The 14491-nt window shown below is 32.7% G+C and overlaps 2 protein-coding genes across 4 annotated transcripts; one reads left to right on the top strand and one right to left on the bottom strand.

Annotated features, from left to right (window-relative positions):
• Positions 1 to 2251: 2251 nt before the first annotated feature.
• Positions 2252 to 7046, top strand: LOC111277380 (homeobox protein knotted-1-like 1). 3 transcript variants are annotated; one of them, XM_089764241.1, is made up of 6 exons: positions 2252 to 3155; positions 3344 to 3454; positions 3642 to 3786; positions 5353 to 5600; positions 6020 to 6238; positions 6517 to 7046. In XM_089764241.1, exons 1-5 carry the CDS (start codon positions 2895 to 2897, stop codon positions 6215 to 6217), a joined length of 963 nt encoding a protein of 320 aa, XP_089620367.1. In that variant the 5' UTR covers positions 2252 to 2894; the 3' UTR covers positions 6218 to 6238; positions 6517 to 7046. The 3 variants fall into 3 exon arrangements, with proteins under 3 accessions (XP_089620367.1, XP_022719535.1, XP_089620368.1); XM_089764242.1 differs by lacking the exon at positions 6517 to 7046 and having other exon boundaries at positions 2403 to 2948; positions 3049 to 3155; positions 6020 to 6424; XM_022863800.2 differs by lacking the exon at positions 6517 to 7046 and having other exon boundaries at positions 6020 to 6424.
• A 2530-nt stretch (positions 7047 to 9576) lies between these two features.
• LOC111277381 (nicotianamine synthase-like) lies at positions 9577 to 11000 on the bottom strand. Its single transcript, XM_022863801.2, has one exon. It carries the CDS (start codon positions 10902 to 10904, stop codon positions 9948 to 9950), a length of 957 nt encoding a protein of 318 aa, XP_022719536.1. The 5' UTR covers positions 10905 to 11000; the 3' UTR covers positions 9577 to 9947.
• Between the last annotated feature and the right edge of the window lie 3491 nt (positions 11001 to 14491).

Below are 14491 nucleotides of genomic sequence, written 5' to 3'. Positions count from 1 at the left end.
GAAAAAAAAAAAAAGAAGCAATCAATCACCCTCCAAAAAGTCATATTCTGTCCCAAGGAGAGGCGAAAATCAAAAGGAAAGTCTCTTTCCTCCGTTAATTTAGGTTTTACAAAGATTAACTCTTTGATAATGCACCCCTAAAGTTGGACCAAACAAAAACAATTTCACCGGTACAAAATTGTCTGTATCATGTCACCAATAATTCGGAAAATTTGCACAAAACTATCAATTTTATTGATGATATTTTTGAATTTTTTAGCTTGAAAGAGCATGTGAGAGATTGAAGGTGAAATGATATAAATTTATAATAAAAAAACACGATCTGAGAGCATTAGAATTGGTTCTCCAAAGCATATTCCGACATTTAAATTAATTATGTATTTAGGATTTAAGAAAGAAAGAGATAAAACATGTGTCTAAAGCTTTAATGAAAAAAAATCTTAAGCCTTAAGTTGTTACATTTATAGTCTTTTTTTTTTATTTTATATATAAGATGAATGAGGATAATTTGATTTAAATAATTGGTAATTGATTATGTATATATGAAGTTTGATAGAGTCTATGAATAATTATGAATTACATTTAATGATTTTAGATAAACGTGTATTATATTTAATAGTTTTAAATAAATATGAATCGTATATAATAATTTTAAATAAATTAAAAATTAAGTATTTAGTTTTAAAATGATATTTTGATAAAAAAATCAATAGGAATGTTGTATAAGTCCTTCATTGACTAGAGAAGAACCAATTTTTGAAGAGAGAAAACATGACAATTTAGTATATATTGTTTGGTCATTTGTAGAGATTGATCATACTAACCGAGCAAATTGACGTAATAAATTTAAATCAAAATTTTTGTTGTTAGATTAATCTGAAACCATGTTAACAAGTATCATAATTTTTTTTAAATAATTAGAAATTAACTTTTTATCATTAAATTAAAATTTAGTATTTTACTAATAGATGATATAATATTAATCTGATCTATTCTATAGTTTATATAGACTTGGTAGTTGCTGCTATCTTTGTTCCTGCAGACAAAGTTTAATGTTAGAGTCTTTTACCGATGATTAGGTTAGGTTAATGTTATATCATCTGTTTGGAACTTTTGAATGAAACAGTACAAGGGCTATAATACTTATCACCCTCCCCTACCTAGCAAAAGAAATTTCAATTTTTAAAAATACTGATAAAAAATCCATGAGTATTGCTCTATTAAAATTTGTTTGGTTGATTTCTTTGGGAATCATGTGCTTAAATCAATTATTTAATATACTGATAGTATAATTTTTTAATTTTATAAATGAAATTTATATAATAATATATATAATATTTTTTAAATTAAAATTATTTTATTTTTAATATATATTAAAAATATATATTATCATCTTAATTTTATTTATAAAATTAAAAAATTTTATTATCAATATATTTAATAATTTATCTTATTTTATTAATTACCATACAAAAATTATGTGAGTTTTACAAAGTGAATTCAATGGACAGCTGAAGAGGGATGAGTCATGAGGAATTAAAACATTTGCTATTCAAATTAAAATCAAACGAATTCGAAATCCATGGATTGAAATCCATTTTTTAAAAAAAATTTTCAGCACTACCGAGTTCTATATTGATATTAGCAATTACAGTGAAAAGCTTAGTTTTTTAATTATTATTTTAAAAGTTAAGATTTTGAATCCCATCTTAATATATAAAAAAATTTATTAATAGTAAAATTATTTTGATATTGAATTTTTTATAATGAACTTTTAATTTTGAAAGAGATTAAAATTTTAAAAAATAAATCATAAAGAATGTGACTACAAATAATAAAAGATTATACAAAAATTAATAAATAAAAATATTATTTTTAAAAAAAATGAATAAAATAAAAATTTTAAAATTACGATTTATTTGATTTTTTTGTATAATTTATTTCAAAATTATGGCATAAAAATTTAGTTTCAGGGTATTGTTGATTTTTTTTTTGTAGTACTGGAAGAGAAGAGAAGGTACCCAATCACTGTACGTGAACAGCAGTAATCCACTTCCCTTATTTCTAAGGGACCCAGATTCCTCAGTAACACAACCAATGAGGTTATGAAACCTGGCAGAATGTCATGTCACAGTTAAAAAACACAGACAATAGATTGATTTTTTCACCTCCATAGATACGGGCTATACCTTTACCTATCCAATAATTAATAAACACACATAAATAAATGATTTTATCAAATCTAATGGAAATGCTTCGATAAATGAATGAAAAATCTTCACTATTCCAGAGCGTGTGAATACGTCCGTGAGACCATCCCCTCTTTTTTAGTTCTCTCTCTCTCTCTCTCTCTCTCTCTCTCTACTAGACTATCCCTCTCTGCAAAGTGTAACAAGCAATCCGCACCCAACATTCTCTCTCCATCTCGCTCTCTCTCTCCCTCCGTTCATCTTGGAAAAGAAAGCAATGGTCTGGTCTTTTTCATTAGTTGAACTTCAACTAAAATGTGAAAACAACTTTTCCTAAGCTCCCCTTCGTCTTCTTCTTCTCTCTCAGAGTTCACCTGTTTTGGTTTCTCTAATGGCGGCTGTTATTTCTTGTTTTCAACATCCCTAAGTTTCCGAAAGCTTTAGATTCTTCGGCTAAGCTCCCATTTTCTCTTTACCTGTTCATGGATTCTTGAACTGCTTGTTTCTTGGGGATGGATTAATGGAGTACAAGTACTAGAAAGCTTGCTTGTCTAGTGCTAGCTGAGATCATTATTAGATATTCTAGGGCATGCTAGAAATTTTTACATAAAACCCGAGTTGCCTGATCTTTCAAACAAGGAGTTTGATTCTGATTAGCAAGTATTTGGTTTGATTTTGTTACCAACCCTTTCGCGTGAAAAGACCATGGAAGACTTGTACAGGCTTGATGATCCTACAATCTCGTGTTCAAATGATATTGTAAGGGTTAATAACTTTGCGGCAGCTAACTTTACTGCAGCTGTTACCACTGATTTTCTCAGTCCAGTTGATCATTTACTTCAATTTGATCATCAAGCAGCTGACACAGATGCCACTGGATCACATATGTCTGATCTGATCAAGACCCAGATCGCCGGTCACCCTCGTTATCCAAACCTAGTATCTGCTTACATAGAATGCCAAAAGGTGGTTATTTGTGTTTAGCTTTTTTGGTTGTTTTTTAAGATTAATTATCATAATAGTTTTTGCTTCTTTTTTATAGTTTAATAGTAATAGTCTAGCAAACAATAATAAAAAAAATTATCTGGATTCTCCAATGCTAGATAAACTGTGGGGGAGGGCTTGATTATCTTTGAGTATTTTCTTATATATAGGTTGGAGCACCGCCTGAACTGGCCTCTCTTCTTGAAGAAATTGGCCGAGAGAACCACCCTATAAGCGGTTGCAGTGAGATAGGAGCTGATCCAGAACTTGACGAGTTCATGGTACTTTAAAGTCAAAGATTCTTCATTTTGTCTTTGAAAAACAAGCTCTTTTTATCTTTTCGTGATTTGTTTGGTTCTCAAGAAAATCTAAGGAAAAGGAAGAATGCTTGTTGCATGAATCTCAATATTCTAGGAATAAATCATTGGATAACCTTTTCTTTTCTTGTTGGATTTTTTTTTTTTGAAGGAATCATATTGTGAGGTTCTTCGTAGATACAAAGAGGAGTTATCAAAGCCTTTCGATGAGGCAACACTGTTCTTGAGCAACATCGAGTCACAACTAAGTAATCTCTGTAAAGGAGCACTGACAAAAACCCTGGATTATCGCTCTGGTAAAGTTTTTAGCCGTGCATTTTCTCATATCAAAGTACAATAATTGGTAAAAGGGTAATGTTCTTTTTTGCATTAAAACTTCATGGAAGAGTCTCTCTAATGAGTTCAATCTCCTGCTACTGTGCATGTAAAAAATAATGGTTTTTTTTCTTTCTTCTTTCTAATTGAGTTGAAATGTTGAAAACCCTTAAAGTTAGATGAACTGTTCTCTTGGGTCCAGTTACCTATTTTCTTACCATGCTTGAGTTTGATTGTGTTTCATGAATATTTATTATTTATACTTTTAAGCGCTGTAAGAACAGTTGCATGGTGGATCTCTAATTTCCAGGACCTGGTTACACCACCCTGGCCAATAATAAGCATTAGATAGTTATAATTCACTTTTGAATATAATAATTTATTGGTACTTATTTATCTTCTGACACTGCCATGTTGGTAGTTTACCGAAATTAGTGCATCACTATATCCCCTCAGACTAAAATTTTTCCTCAGTTTTTTCTCAACATCTCATGTAAGTTGTTGGTTTACTTAAATTGGTGCATCACTTGTAATTGAGTTTGTAGCTCAACATCTCATTATATTGTTATGTAACAAACTAGTTTTTCATATTGAAAATAGTCCTTAATTTATATAAATTTTAATTCATCATTCACCACGTGAGGAGCCTTGGTGTATAAAATTACAGATTCCCTTGAATTTTTAAATAAAATAGGGACAGCCCAGAAAATTGCTGCTTTAAGATATAAATGATCAGTGTATACATTGTTTGGAATGTGTTACTGCCGTTACATCACCCACTGTGCCCTGGTCAGCAATGTTGTCTCATAATATATGTGAGATAGTAGTATGTAATTCATTGTACTAAACATGTAATTTGAAACTTAAATTTGGTCTATTGAACAAAAGCAACATCTTACAAGATGGATGGAGGTAATGGATCTTCACTTAAATTAGTTCTCTGTCCATTTTTTCTTTGCTTTGCTTTTCTTTTTTTGAAATTAAAAAAAGAAAGAAAGAAATAGAAATGGATCTTGGAATGTATATGTGGTGAAGATTTCTCATGTAGTAAATCGTGTTATAAGCAAAACATTCTTTTTCTTGCTTCTATTCCAGTGTCCATGATACTGCTGGCTTTTTTCCCAGCAAAATGTTGCATGATAGACTAGAATGCTTGTATTTTCAGTTTACTGTCTACGATTAATTAATTGCTTTTCTTTGTTTCTGCAAATTGGTTTGTTCATGATGAATTTCACTTAACTATAAAACGCTTTGGATAATACATGTAGCATTAAAGAAGGAAATATCTAATCTAATCACATTTTTGCTGCTCCATCATGTTGGACCATGCAACTATTAGTTTGAGAAAATAAACTTGTAACCTATTAACTTGTTTGGTATAAGCCCCATTTGAGGGTCACTTATGATTAAATGCAGTAGTCATTTTACCGGGTTTTAAAATTCAATGGCAGGGATGTCATTTTATAGATATTTTGTGGACCGACTTATATCCTAGTAGATGTCCTTCATGTGCAAGACAATTATATCTTATATGCTTTTCTTTTCAGATGAGGCTGCTGGGACTTCAGAGGAAGAGTTTAGTGGTGGGGAGGTGGAAGCTTCTGAAAGTCAAGATTTTCCAGGTGCCCATCCAAGCCAGGACATCAAAGGAGTGCTCATGCGCAAATACAGTGGCTATCTGAGCAGTTTGAGAAAAGAATTCTTAAAGAAAAGAAAAAAGGGTAAGCTACCAAAAGATGCAAGGCTGATACTGCTAGATTGGTGGAACAATCATTATAGATGGCCATATCCTACGGTAATTACAGTATAACTTAAATACTGGGTGCCTTTTGTTTTGTTCCTTTTTTTTTTCCTTGCAAATCTCCTGCATCATGCATGGCTATATGCCGAATGAGATGAATCTCAATGGAGTTTTGAGAAATGAGAGTTAAGAGAAACAGTATGCTAATTCATTTCAAAAGAATTAAACATTTCATTTGTAATCACTTGTTTGCTCTCACTAGGGTTATGTTCACTGAGACTAATGATGTTAGTGCATCAATCCTTCTGTAGAAAGACTAATGCATTGTCCTTGAACCCTAATTCAGCTTGTATTGAAACCATAACTACCAATAAGTATATATTTTTGTATTGTTTTTCCCCTAACTAAGTCTAAAGAAATGATCTGAACAAGAATGTTGTGGAAACTATTGCTATAAGTGTGTGGTGTTGCAGGAGGAGGAGAAGTTGAAATTATCAGAAATAACAGGACTAGACCCGAAGCAGATCAACAATTGGTTCATCAACCAGAGGAAGCGGCACTGGAAACCATCTGAGGATATGAAATTTGCTCTTATGGAGGGCGTTGCCGGGAACACTGGAGGACCTTTGTACTTGGATACTGAAGTTGGAGCTGGAATTAATGATATTTGACCAAACAACTGGACTTTTAAGGTATCCTTTTCCGCATGTCACTTTATTTAGTGTTACAATGTATTTTAGTATGCAATAATCCACACATATGTAAATGATGTTATTTTTAATTCATGTGTAATTTTTTAAAGTTATTAAACTGTGTTGTAATTGATTAGTCTAAGGGCACTTGTTGAGGTGTGATTTATGAAAAGGTCATATTAATCATGATAATTCTTAATGCATTGAATTGTAATGATATTTCAATATTAATTCATTGAAGTCCCTGTTGTGTGCAAGCATTAATTTTATAATTTCAGTGGTGCATGCAAGGAGCTCCTGAAATTGTTCCAAAAAAGGGAAAAAGAAGTCCAAAAAAGGAGCTAACAACGCCTCCCATTAAGCCCCAATGGTGCCATTGTATATGAACCTTACTGGTATAGGCGTGGCACGCTGAAACCCTGTAGCGTCCTTGATAAATCAGTGGTGAGTCAAATATGAGAGGTTGGAAATAGCACTAGTTTCTGCTGTTTCCCTTGTTTGATGAATTTGGTTTTGGTCCTAATGACTTTACTGACTGGCGGTTTTCACGTTACTTTTCAAAGTTTCATTTAAGGAGCCTGTCTGATAGTGTTTCTGAACATAAGGATCAGCTTTTTCTTTAATATTGTTCTTTTAAAGTGTGTAGTCTTGTAAGTTAGTAATATGTAAGGCACACTGTGAAGTCACGTCTCCTTTAACTAAAAGCATCTCTTAATTTTGGAACTTTTCTACTGAACTTTTATTTGCTGTGCCCTTTCCATTTAAGATATAAAAGTGTGCAACTATAATTTTAGGAAATTAAATTTCGAACAAAAGTATAGTGTAGGGTTTGATTTTCTTTTTTCTTTTACTTTCTTTGATTTGGTACGGATTTGATTCAGACTTTGTTAAGGAACAAAATAAAACTGTAACTAAGGTTTTGGTGAATGTATTGCATAAAAGGAACGCAGGTTATTGTTTTGTTTGTTAAGCCATTGGATTTTTCATGAATAATTTTAGCTTCTTTCATTACGAACGCCTCTATTCAATCAAACACATGCTCTGTCAGAGCTTAGTCTCTTTGCTCAAAGGCTGTTATTTCCATCTATAAGTGTGGAGACTGGAGAGAAAGAGAGACAGACGTAAAGGGAGGGAGGGATTTTACTTGGTAGCTAGCTTGAAAGCAACGTAAGAATAATGATAGCTATTGGGATTAGGCCGAGGTGAAGTTCTTGTACGCTGCAGCAGTTCTCAATGTCCACAGACTCCACACCACCAGTCCTGGACTCACCAGGTTTAGGATACTAGCCATCTTTGTGCAACACAAGAAAAATGATGGCTCTTGAGATTAGGCCCATTTGAAGTTCATGCAGGCCAGAGCAGTGCTGTAATGCCCACACCACTAATCCTGGACTCACCAGGTTTACGATATTAGCCATCTTTATCTGTGGCCCAAGTTTGTCAAGTTTGTGGGATTGGCGTCTTTGCTGAACTCATTTCTAAAACTTTGCACTCACGTTATAGAATCTCTTGCAGAGTTCAGGGCTTCAGAAACATTAATCCACCTTCACAATCAAAGTCTTAATTCAAATACATTAAGAAATAAGAAAAAGTTGGATATATTTCGGGGCAAAACAAAGATTTTGTTTTTGTTGGATGGATTTGATTCTAATTTGGTTTATCATAAGAACCGGAGATTTTCAATTTTTGTGTTAGCTGTGCAATTCCAGCTATTTTGCTTAAATATGAGGTGTTTGCATCCTGGTCATACACAAATATTGTTGGATGAAGAATGTGTCATTCTGGGCAATGCAATGAGATGCGATTGGAAATGGAAATTTAAAAACAAAATGTAGAAAATGTCAACATAATTGTCTTAAAGAACATGAAACTGTCTAAAATGGTCAGATATATGTGATTTTTCTTCTTACATTGATTTCTTTTCCGTTCTTCTGTGGAAGTTTCTTGAAAGACAGGCTTTACTTATATATTGGTTTTCTATCAGCGTCAACTTTCGTCATGAATTAATTAGATACTGATAGATATCGTGTTAACTTATTATTTATCATGCTGAGCCACACAGAACTGAATGAAACTGAATAGAGCAATGCTTCATACCTAAAAAGAAATCAATTCATGCTGTCGTGTGGCATAACATTGGACTTTTTCAGACATTGAAAATTGAAACATCTACATATATGTTCACAAATATGAGACTTTAGGCTTCTGAAGCCTTGACTTTAAGTTTCAAGTTCAGAATTACTAACTGCTTTTGATATTACGTGGCAAAGTGAACCAGACCTTCCTTGCAAACCCCTCCAACCCCCATTAAAACTTAAAACTGACATGAGAAAGAAACCAGATGAAGAAAACTTGAAGTTGAGGATTGTTGTTCATTCCCTAATAGTAGATGCTACAATGATATCTTGTCCTAGTCAATAGTTGTTGGCATAGGCAAATAAGATAAGAAAATGGAAGCATAAAAAAGAATTAACACAAATTTGTCTAGTTAGTAAAATGTCCATTTAGCTAAGGCACTAGAACAGGTTTTGATCATCTGGGGATTTCACTGGCCAAAAAACCACTTCCAAGGATCCTGCAATCCCTATAGTAGATTACACAAAATCCTATGCTCTTACCGATGTTTGCTAGAAATCCGATTTTGCTCCTAACTTGATCCAAGGAGCGAAACCATCAAGAAGGTAGATGCTCGTAAATAACATATGAAAATTTTCCCATTATCATACCAAAAAATCATAATCATTCACAATAGGAAGATGTAAAAGTTTAACACACGGGTATCCTTTCACTGTCAGATTTTACTTAAGAAAATATCTCATCAAAATAGAGTTTGTGGCATGGAGGAAAAAGTATCAACCATTTACCTATATTTGAAGCAATCAAGGACAACAAAATTGACTTTGGAATTAGAGTTTTTCCAAGTGGCTCACGATTGCCATTAACTGATAATGATACCTACTTGCACAACCAGACGATCTATGAGTGCAAATTGCAATGACTGACAAAACATGACTACAGAATCCAACAAAAATAATTTCTTCTCAAACTAAACTTTTTTCTCCTCTGCCTTCCCTAACTCCTCTAAATGCACCATCCAAGTAGATAAGTTTTATCTAACATTATTCAAAAAAAAAAAAAATCAAAAACAAAAATTGCAACAGAAGAAACAAGATAAGGGAATGAATGACATCAGCGAAATAGATCTTATTGCATTCTTGTCAATCACAATATTGTAAATTGGACACTGTTTTTTCCTCAACTGATTGAGGTGAGAAAATTTTGAAGTCAATAGATAAATTGTGCAGGTAACCATTGTATATACGCAAGCATAAGTAGAATTCTCACAAACATTTTTCTTCCTTTCAGCTGAAGAAATTAATGATACAGTAAGACCTTAGGATGAAGGTGAACAAAATTACTTGCTTGCATGCTTATAGGTACATATCCTGTATATCACGGCAATCAAAGCACAAAAAAATCAATCAAGAAATATGCTTCATCTTGATAACATTTCTTGAACCTGATCAGGCTGAACCGGATATCCTAATTTATTAAAACTTAAGATGCAAGGACAGAGAACCGATACATGTTGCTAGTAGATAACTTGTTAGACAAGTAGAAACATAGCGAAAGCAAATCAAATTAAGGATCCAATTAGGGTGTTATTGAGCTTGATAGAAGAACAACGTGGTGAGAGTTAAAGGGACAATCAGGAGAGTTGCTCCTCAATATCAAGTTCCTCCATCAGGTTCACATGGTTGAGGGGATTGAACATTTCAATGTCAAAAAACTTGTTGGGAAGTTTTGTTGGGCCATGACGGTGCTCAACAGAGTGTTTAGTCATTGGAAATTTACGTGCAAGGACCACAGAATTAATAACTTCATCAGTAGGATGGAATATGGAGAGGACCTCGAATCCTCGTAGATCACAAGGTTCAACAACTGGATAAAGGAAAGCCCTAGCACCATGCGCACTCCTCAGCATCAAAAGAGCACCAGGGGCCATGTACTTTGCCAAATGATCAATGACTCGAACTTTCGCATCCTTGTCCATCCCCACAAGAGCCGCCAAGAAAACAACGTCATAGTCTTTCAAAGCATTCGTAACATCCATTATGTCTGTGGTGTGAAAGAACATACGTTCAGAAAAGTCAGGGTCGGATGAAACTAATTGAAGAGCCTTGGTATTGGCTGAAGGGTCAATATCATAGTTATGGAAAGAGGTGGTGGTAAGATGGAAAGAAGCCAACACAATTGAGGTGAGGGGAAGGGGACCAGAACCCACAAAGGCAACTTTGCTAGGGACATAATTTGAGCAGTGTTTACTAAGAATATCGAATTCAAGTTGGCTAAGCTTAAGATAGTTAGAATAGTAGGGGAAAATGTTGAGATGGTCAAGAGGGTTTTCATAGGATCCTAAGATGGTTGAGAAATGGCTCTCCAAGAGTCCCTCAGCTTCTCCACATAGTCGAATTAACTTAGACCTGATTTCTTGAATTCTTTTGCAAAGCTTGGTAACATCAATCGGGCTTGGTGGCATGCATGTGACAACAAGTTGTGTGAAGAGCATGTTGACATCCTTGGAAGGTTTGAGATTCTCAAGGCTTGAGATTTTCTCATACAACTCACAGACTTCTTGTACCAAGGGATCTTTCTCGCAAACCATGTCGACACTATGAGGTTATGGGAAGACTCAAATTTTCAAGGAAAATTAACAAAGACTTCTCCAGGAAATGGATAGAAACAAAATGAAAGAGACAATCTCAAACCACCAATCGAGTCATTATTTATGGGCAACTGCGGGGACCACACCAACTGCGGAGCTATGTGGAGGGTTGGCCTTGTTACTTTTCATTATTATTAGTAGAGACTAGAGAGGTGCTTAGGATAGCTTTTGTTATTTGTAATATCAATTGTTAGTTGACCTTTTCTTGGAACGTTTAGTAGGTTTTCTTTGTCCCAATGCAGAAAGCTATGTACATTCTATCAAAAAATAATTTGGGCAGCTAGGTATTCGATGTCTTCAATGTTCTTAGCAGATCAGGCAATCTTTACATATATATATATATATATATATATTTCTAGAATGGTAAGTAACAGATCCTTGTAATAATTAATAACAAAGATTTGGCTGAATTTCATAATCTATAGCCTAAATTTCTTCATCCAGAGTCAAGTTTTTTATCCCAAGCTAGAGACGTGTCACCTTAAAATCTAGGCCACTAAAAGGAATGTAAAAGGTTTTGAATTCATAGCAGGCTTAATTACTTCAATGGAGGAATCAGGCGTTGATTATAGCTTGACTGGTTTATGGTAAATGGGAGTTCCCATGGCATGCACGGACCATGAATTTCTTTTCAAACTTGTGATAAAACCCTCAATGCTAAGGCATAATTATATATATATATATATATATATCCTTATTATAATATGAATATATCCCAAAAGTAGTGGAGTTCAGGGCCAAGGGAGTCTTGATAAACAAGAACTCAAACTCGTGTGAGACAAAATTCAAAACAAAACAGGGTTTCCCTATAACATAAAAAAAAAAAAGAAAAAAAAAAGAAAAAAGTAGGTTTCAAAGCAAAACTCAATCCCCAACAAAGTTTAATTCTCTGGTATTTCTTTCTACGTTTTGGAGAGCACAGTGATCAGCACTTGCTGCTTTAACATGTAGACAGAATGATGCCATTTTATTTTTAACGCACATGCAGGACTTATTAGATGGACAACGTGGAATGCTTAATTTGCAATTAGTTTTAGATTTTTTTTAATGTTATTAATGAAGAAGGATTAATGGTGTGTATGAAAATATTTATTTAATTTAATAGCAATTAAGAGCGTCTAGATAAAAAATTTTTAAAATCAATATATAACTTGGAGCTTTATCAGCTCCTAGTTTTGTCAGCCCTTGATTAATAATGAAAGGACTCAATTAATCTCACAAAATAATAAAGTGAGCATCCATTATAATATATATATATATATAGAGAGAGAGAGAGAGAGAGAAATTTGAACTTATATTTATGAGATATTTTTTATGAAATAAAATCATAAAATTTTTAAATTAAAATAAATAATATCTTACATATTGAATATAAATTTTAATATTATTAATATGTAAACAAAAATATTTTAACATTTCAAGAAGTTTTTCAACTTTTAGCCCTAAGCTCATAATATTAATTGATAGATATTTTATTCTTAAATATATATATATATATATATGTATGTATATATGTATACACATATATTAAATAACCAAATAATTCAACTTTCACAACATTTTTCAAACCATTCCAATTTTCAACTCTAATCTTCAACCCCTAGATTCCTTACCTCTCTATGCTTTCACACTATGGATTCTCACAACTTGAGGTTTCACACTGCATATACCATATATTTTGTGAATAATTTGTAAGAACCAACAAATGATAATGAAATAATCATTTTCACCAATAGCCAAAAGTGATGGAATTGTTCTTTGATTTGAGGAGGGACGAAATGATGAGCATCACTCAGTTCACACTTAGCGTTGCCAATTAAATATAGATGAACCCCAATTGGCTTAACCTATCCTACTATTTTATGTATTGAAGGACAAGAACTTTGGGTCCACCAAATTCAACCTGATTGATTCTTCTGTTTTGCTTTCGGACAAATGTTGACATGTTCGGTTTTTGTTTTATATTATTTGCTTTGGCCTGTTAAACTATATATAATCCCAATTTATTTGGCCTTGAAACTCTCCTTTTATAAGTGGAATTAATAGTGTGACTAAAATCATTCTCTTCTAAAATTTCACATTGAATAGCTCTTACTGTTTGATATAATTACAATTTGAACGAGATACATATCAGATTTATGGACACATTACAGACCATATATATTGCACTTAAATAATGCTGTCACTTATTTTCAAGTTTTATTTTAATAATTTAAGTGGAAATTTTGTTTAACTCGATATAATAGATTAGGGTCAATACTCAATATCTGTGCTCTTCTGCTCATGAAATATTGCTTCATGTTCCTGGTGATGCTTATTTTTTATTGATTCATTAATAATTGTTCAATTTGCATGAAATTAACTAGATGGTTTGTGGGTTAATCTTTTCTTTTTCTTTATATAAACATATAAAAAGCCCCCCCCCCCCCCTTTTTATGTATATCACGGATTCAAGATATGTATAGAACTACAAGTTGTGGTGAAAAATATTAAAATCTTTTTTTTGTACATCCGCTAATTAGGAACCGAGCAGGCCTAATAGTATTAACCTTGTTGAAAATTTCCATAATGGAAACAATCAGTTTTTGTACCCTTAATTAGGATTCTCCAATTAATATCATTGTCCAATCATTTTGGGGGAATATAATTGATTATAATATGCTTTGATATCTTTCTCTGATTAACCATAACACACCCTATTCTCCTTATAATCATTCTGCAATGGCAATTGATCATGGTCCAAACTTGGTCTCTAGTTTTGTAAAATTTTGTTCTTATAAGTAAAAAATTTCTTTTCAAGAGCAAATCAACTCTCATCACCGCATCACATGATCTTTGCTTCTACGGAAAAACAAAATAATTAGGTCTAGATCTTTGTTTTTTGGCGATGTGAACAATGAAGGATTTTTTATTTTTTTTTTATAGAAACACGCAACAGTGATCAGGATTTTTTTTCTTTAATTATTGATCACAAATTGCGAATAAGCCTTTACCATATTTTAGCTCTGTCTTAAAAAAAAAAAATCATATATTACCGAATTGAATCAAATATTTGAGTGTAACCGAACTTTTGCCTTAAAACAGAGATAATTTTGTTTTTGACGCCATAATTTTCCCTATCACTCTCACTTCCTTGTTGTAGTTCAACTATATAAAAGACAAAATACCCCTATAAAAATTGGATGGCCACTTTTGAAGCTCAGTATGCTGACATTTCAATGCCATGTTATGAAAGCTATCTTTCCAATTTAAAAATTCAACCCTAGCTTTTGCCAATGAGTAGTGTTTCCTTGTTTGAATTTTATATTATTCTGGTAATGCCCTTTTTCTTTTGTATTCAGTGGTGAATATTTAGAGATCATCAATTTGTTGTCTTAAAGTCAGCGCATGCTATGCTATACCCGATCATTGCACTCCTCCTTTCGGCTTAGGAGTTTTCTCCTTTGTTGATGGTGCCATGACCAAGTTTCATTTTAAAAGTCCTTTTAATTATAATTTTTTTTTTGACATTTTATGTGATGATACAA

This window comes from Durio zibethinus, chromosome 7 (assembly GCF_047325235.1).
Source record: "Durio zibethinus cultivar Kanyao isolate XHJ-2024 chromosome 7, ASM4732523v1, whole genome shotgun sequence".
NCBI lineage: Eukaryota > Viridiplantae > Streptophyta > Magnoliopsida > Malvales > Malvaceae > Durio > Durio zibethinus.
The sequence above is the reverse complement of the archived record's forward strand: the minus strand, read 5'-3'. Positions and strand labels throughout refer to the sequence as shown.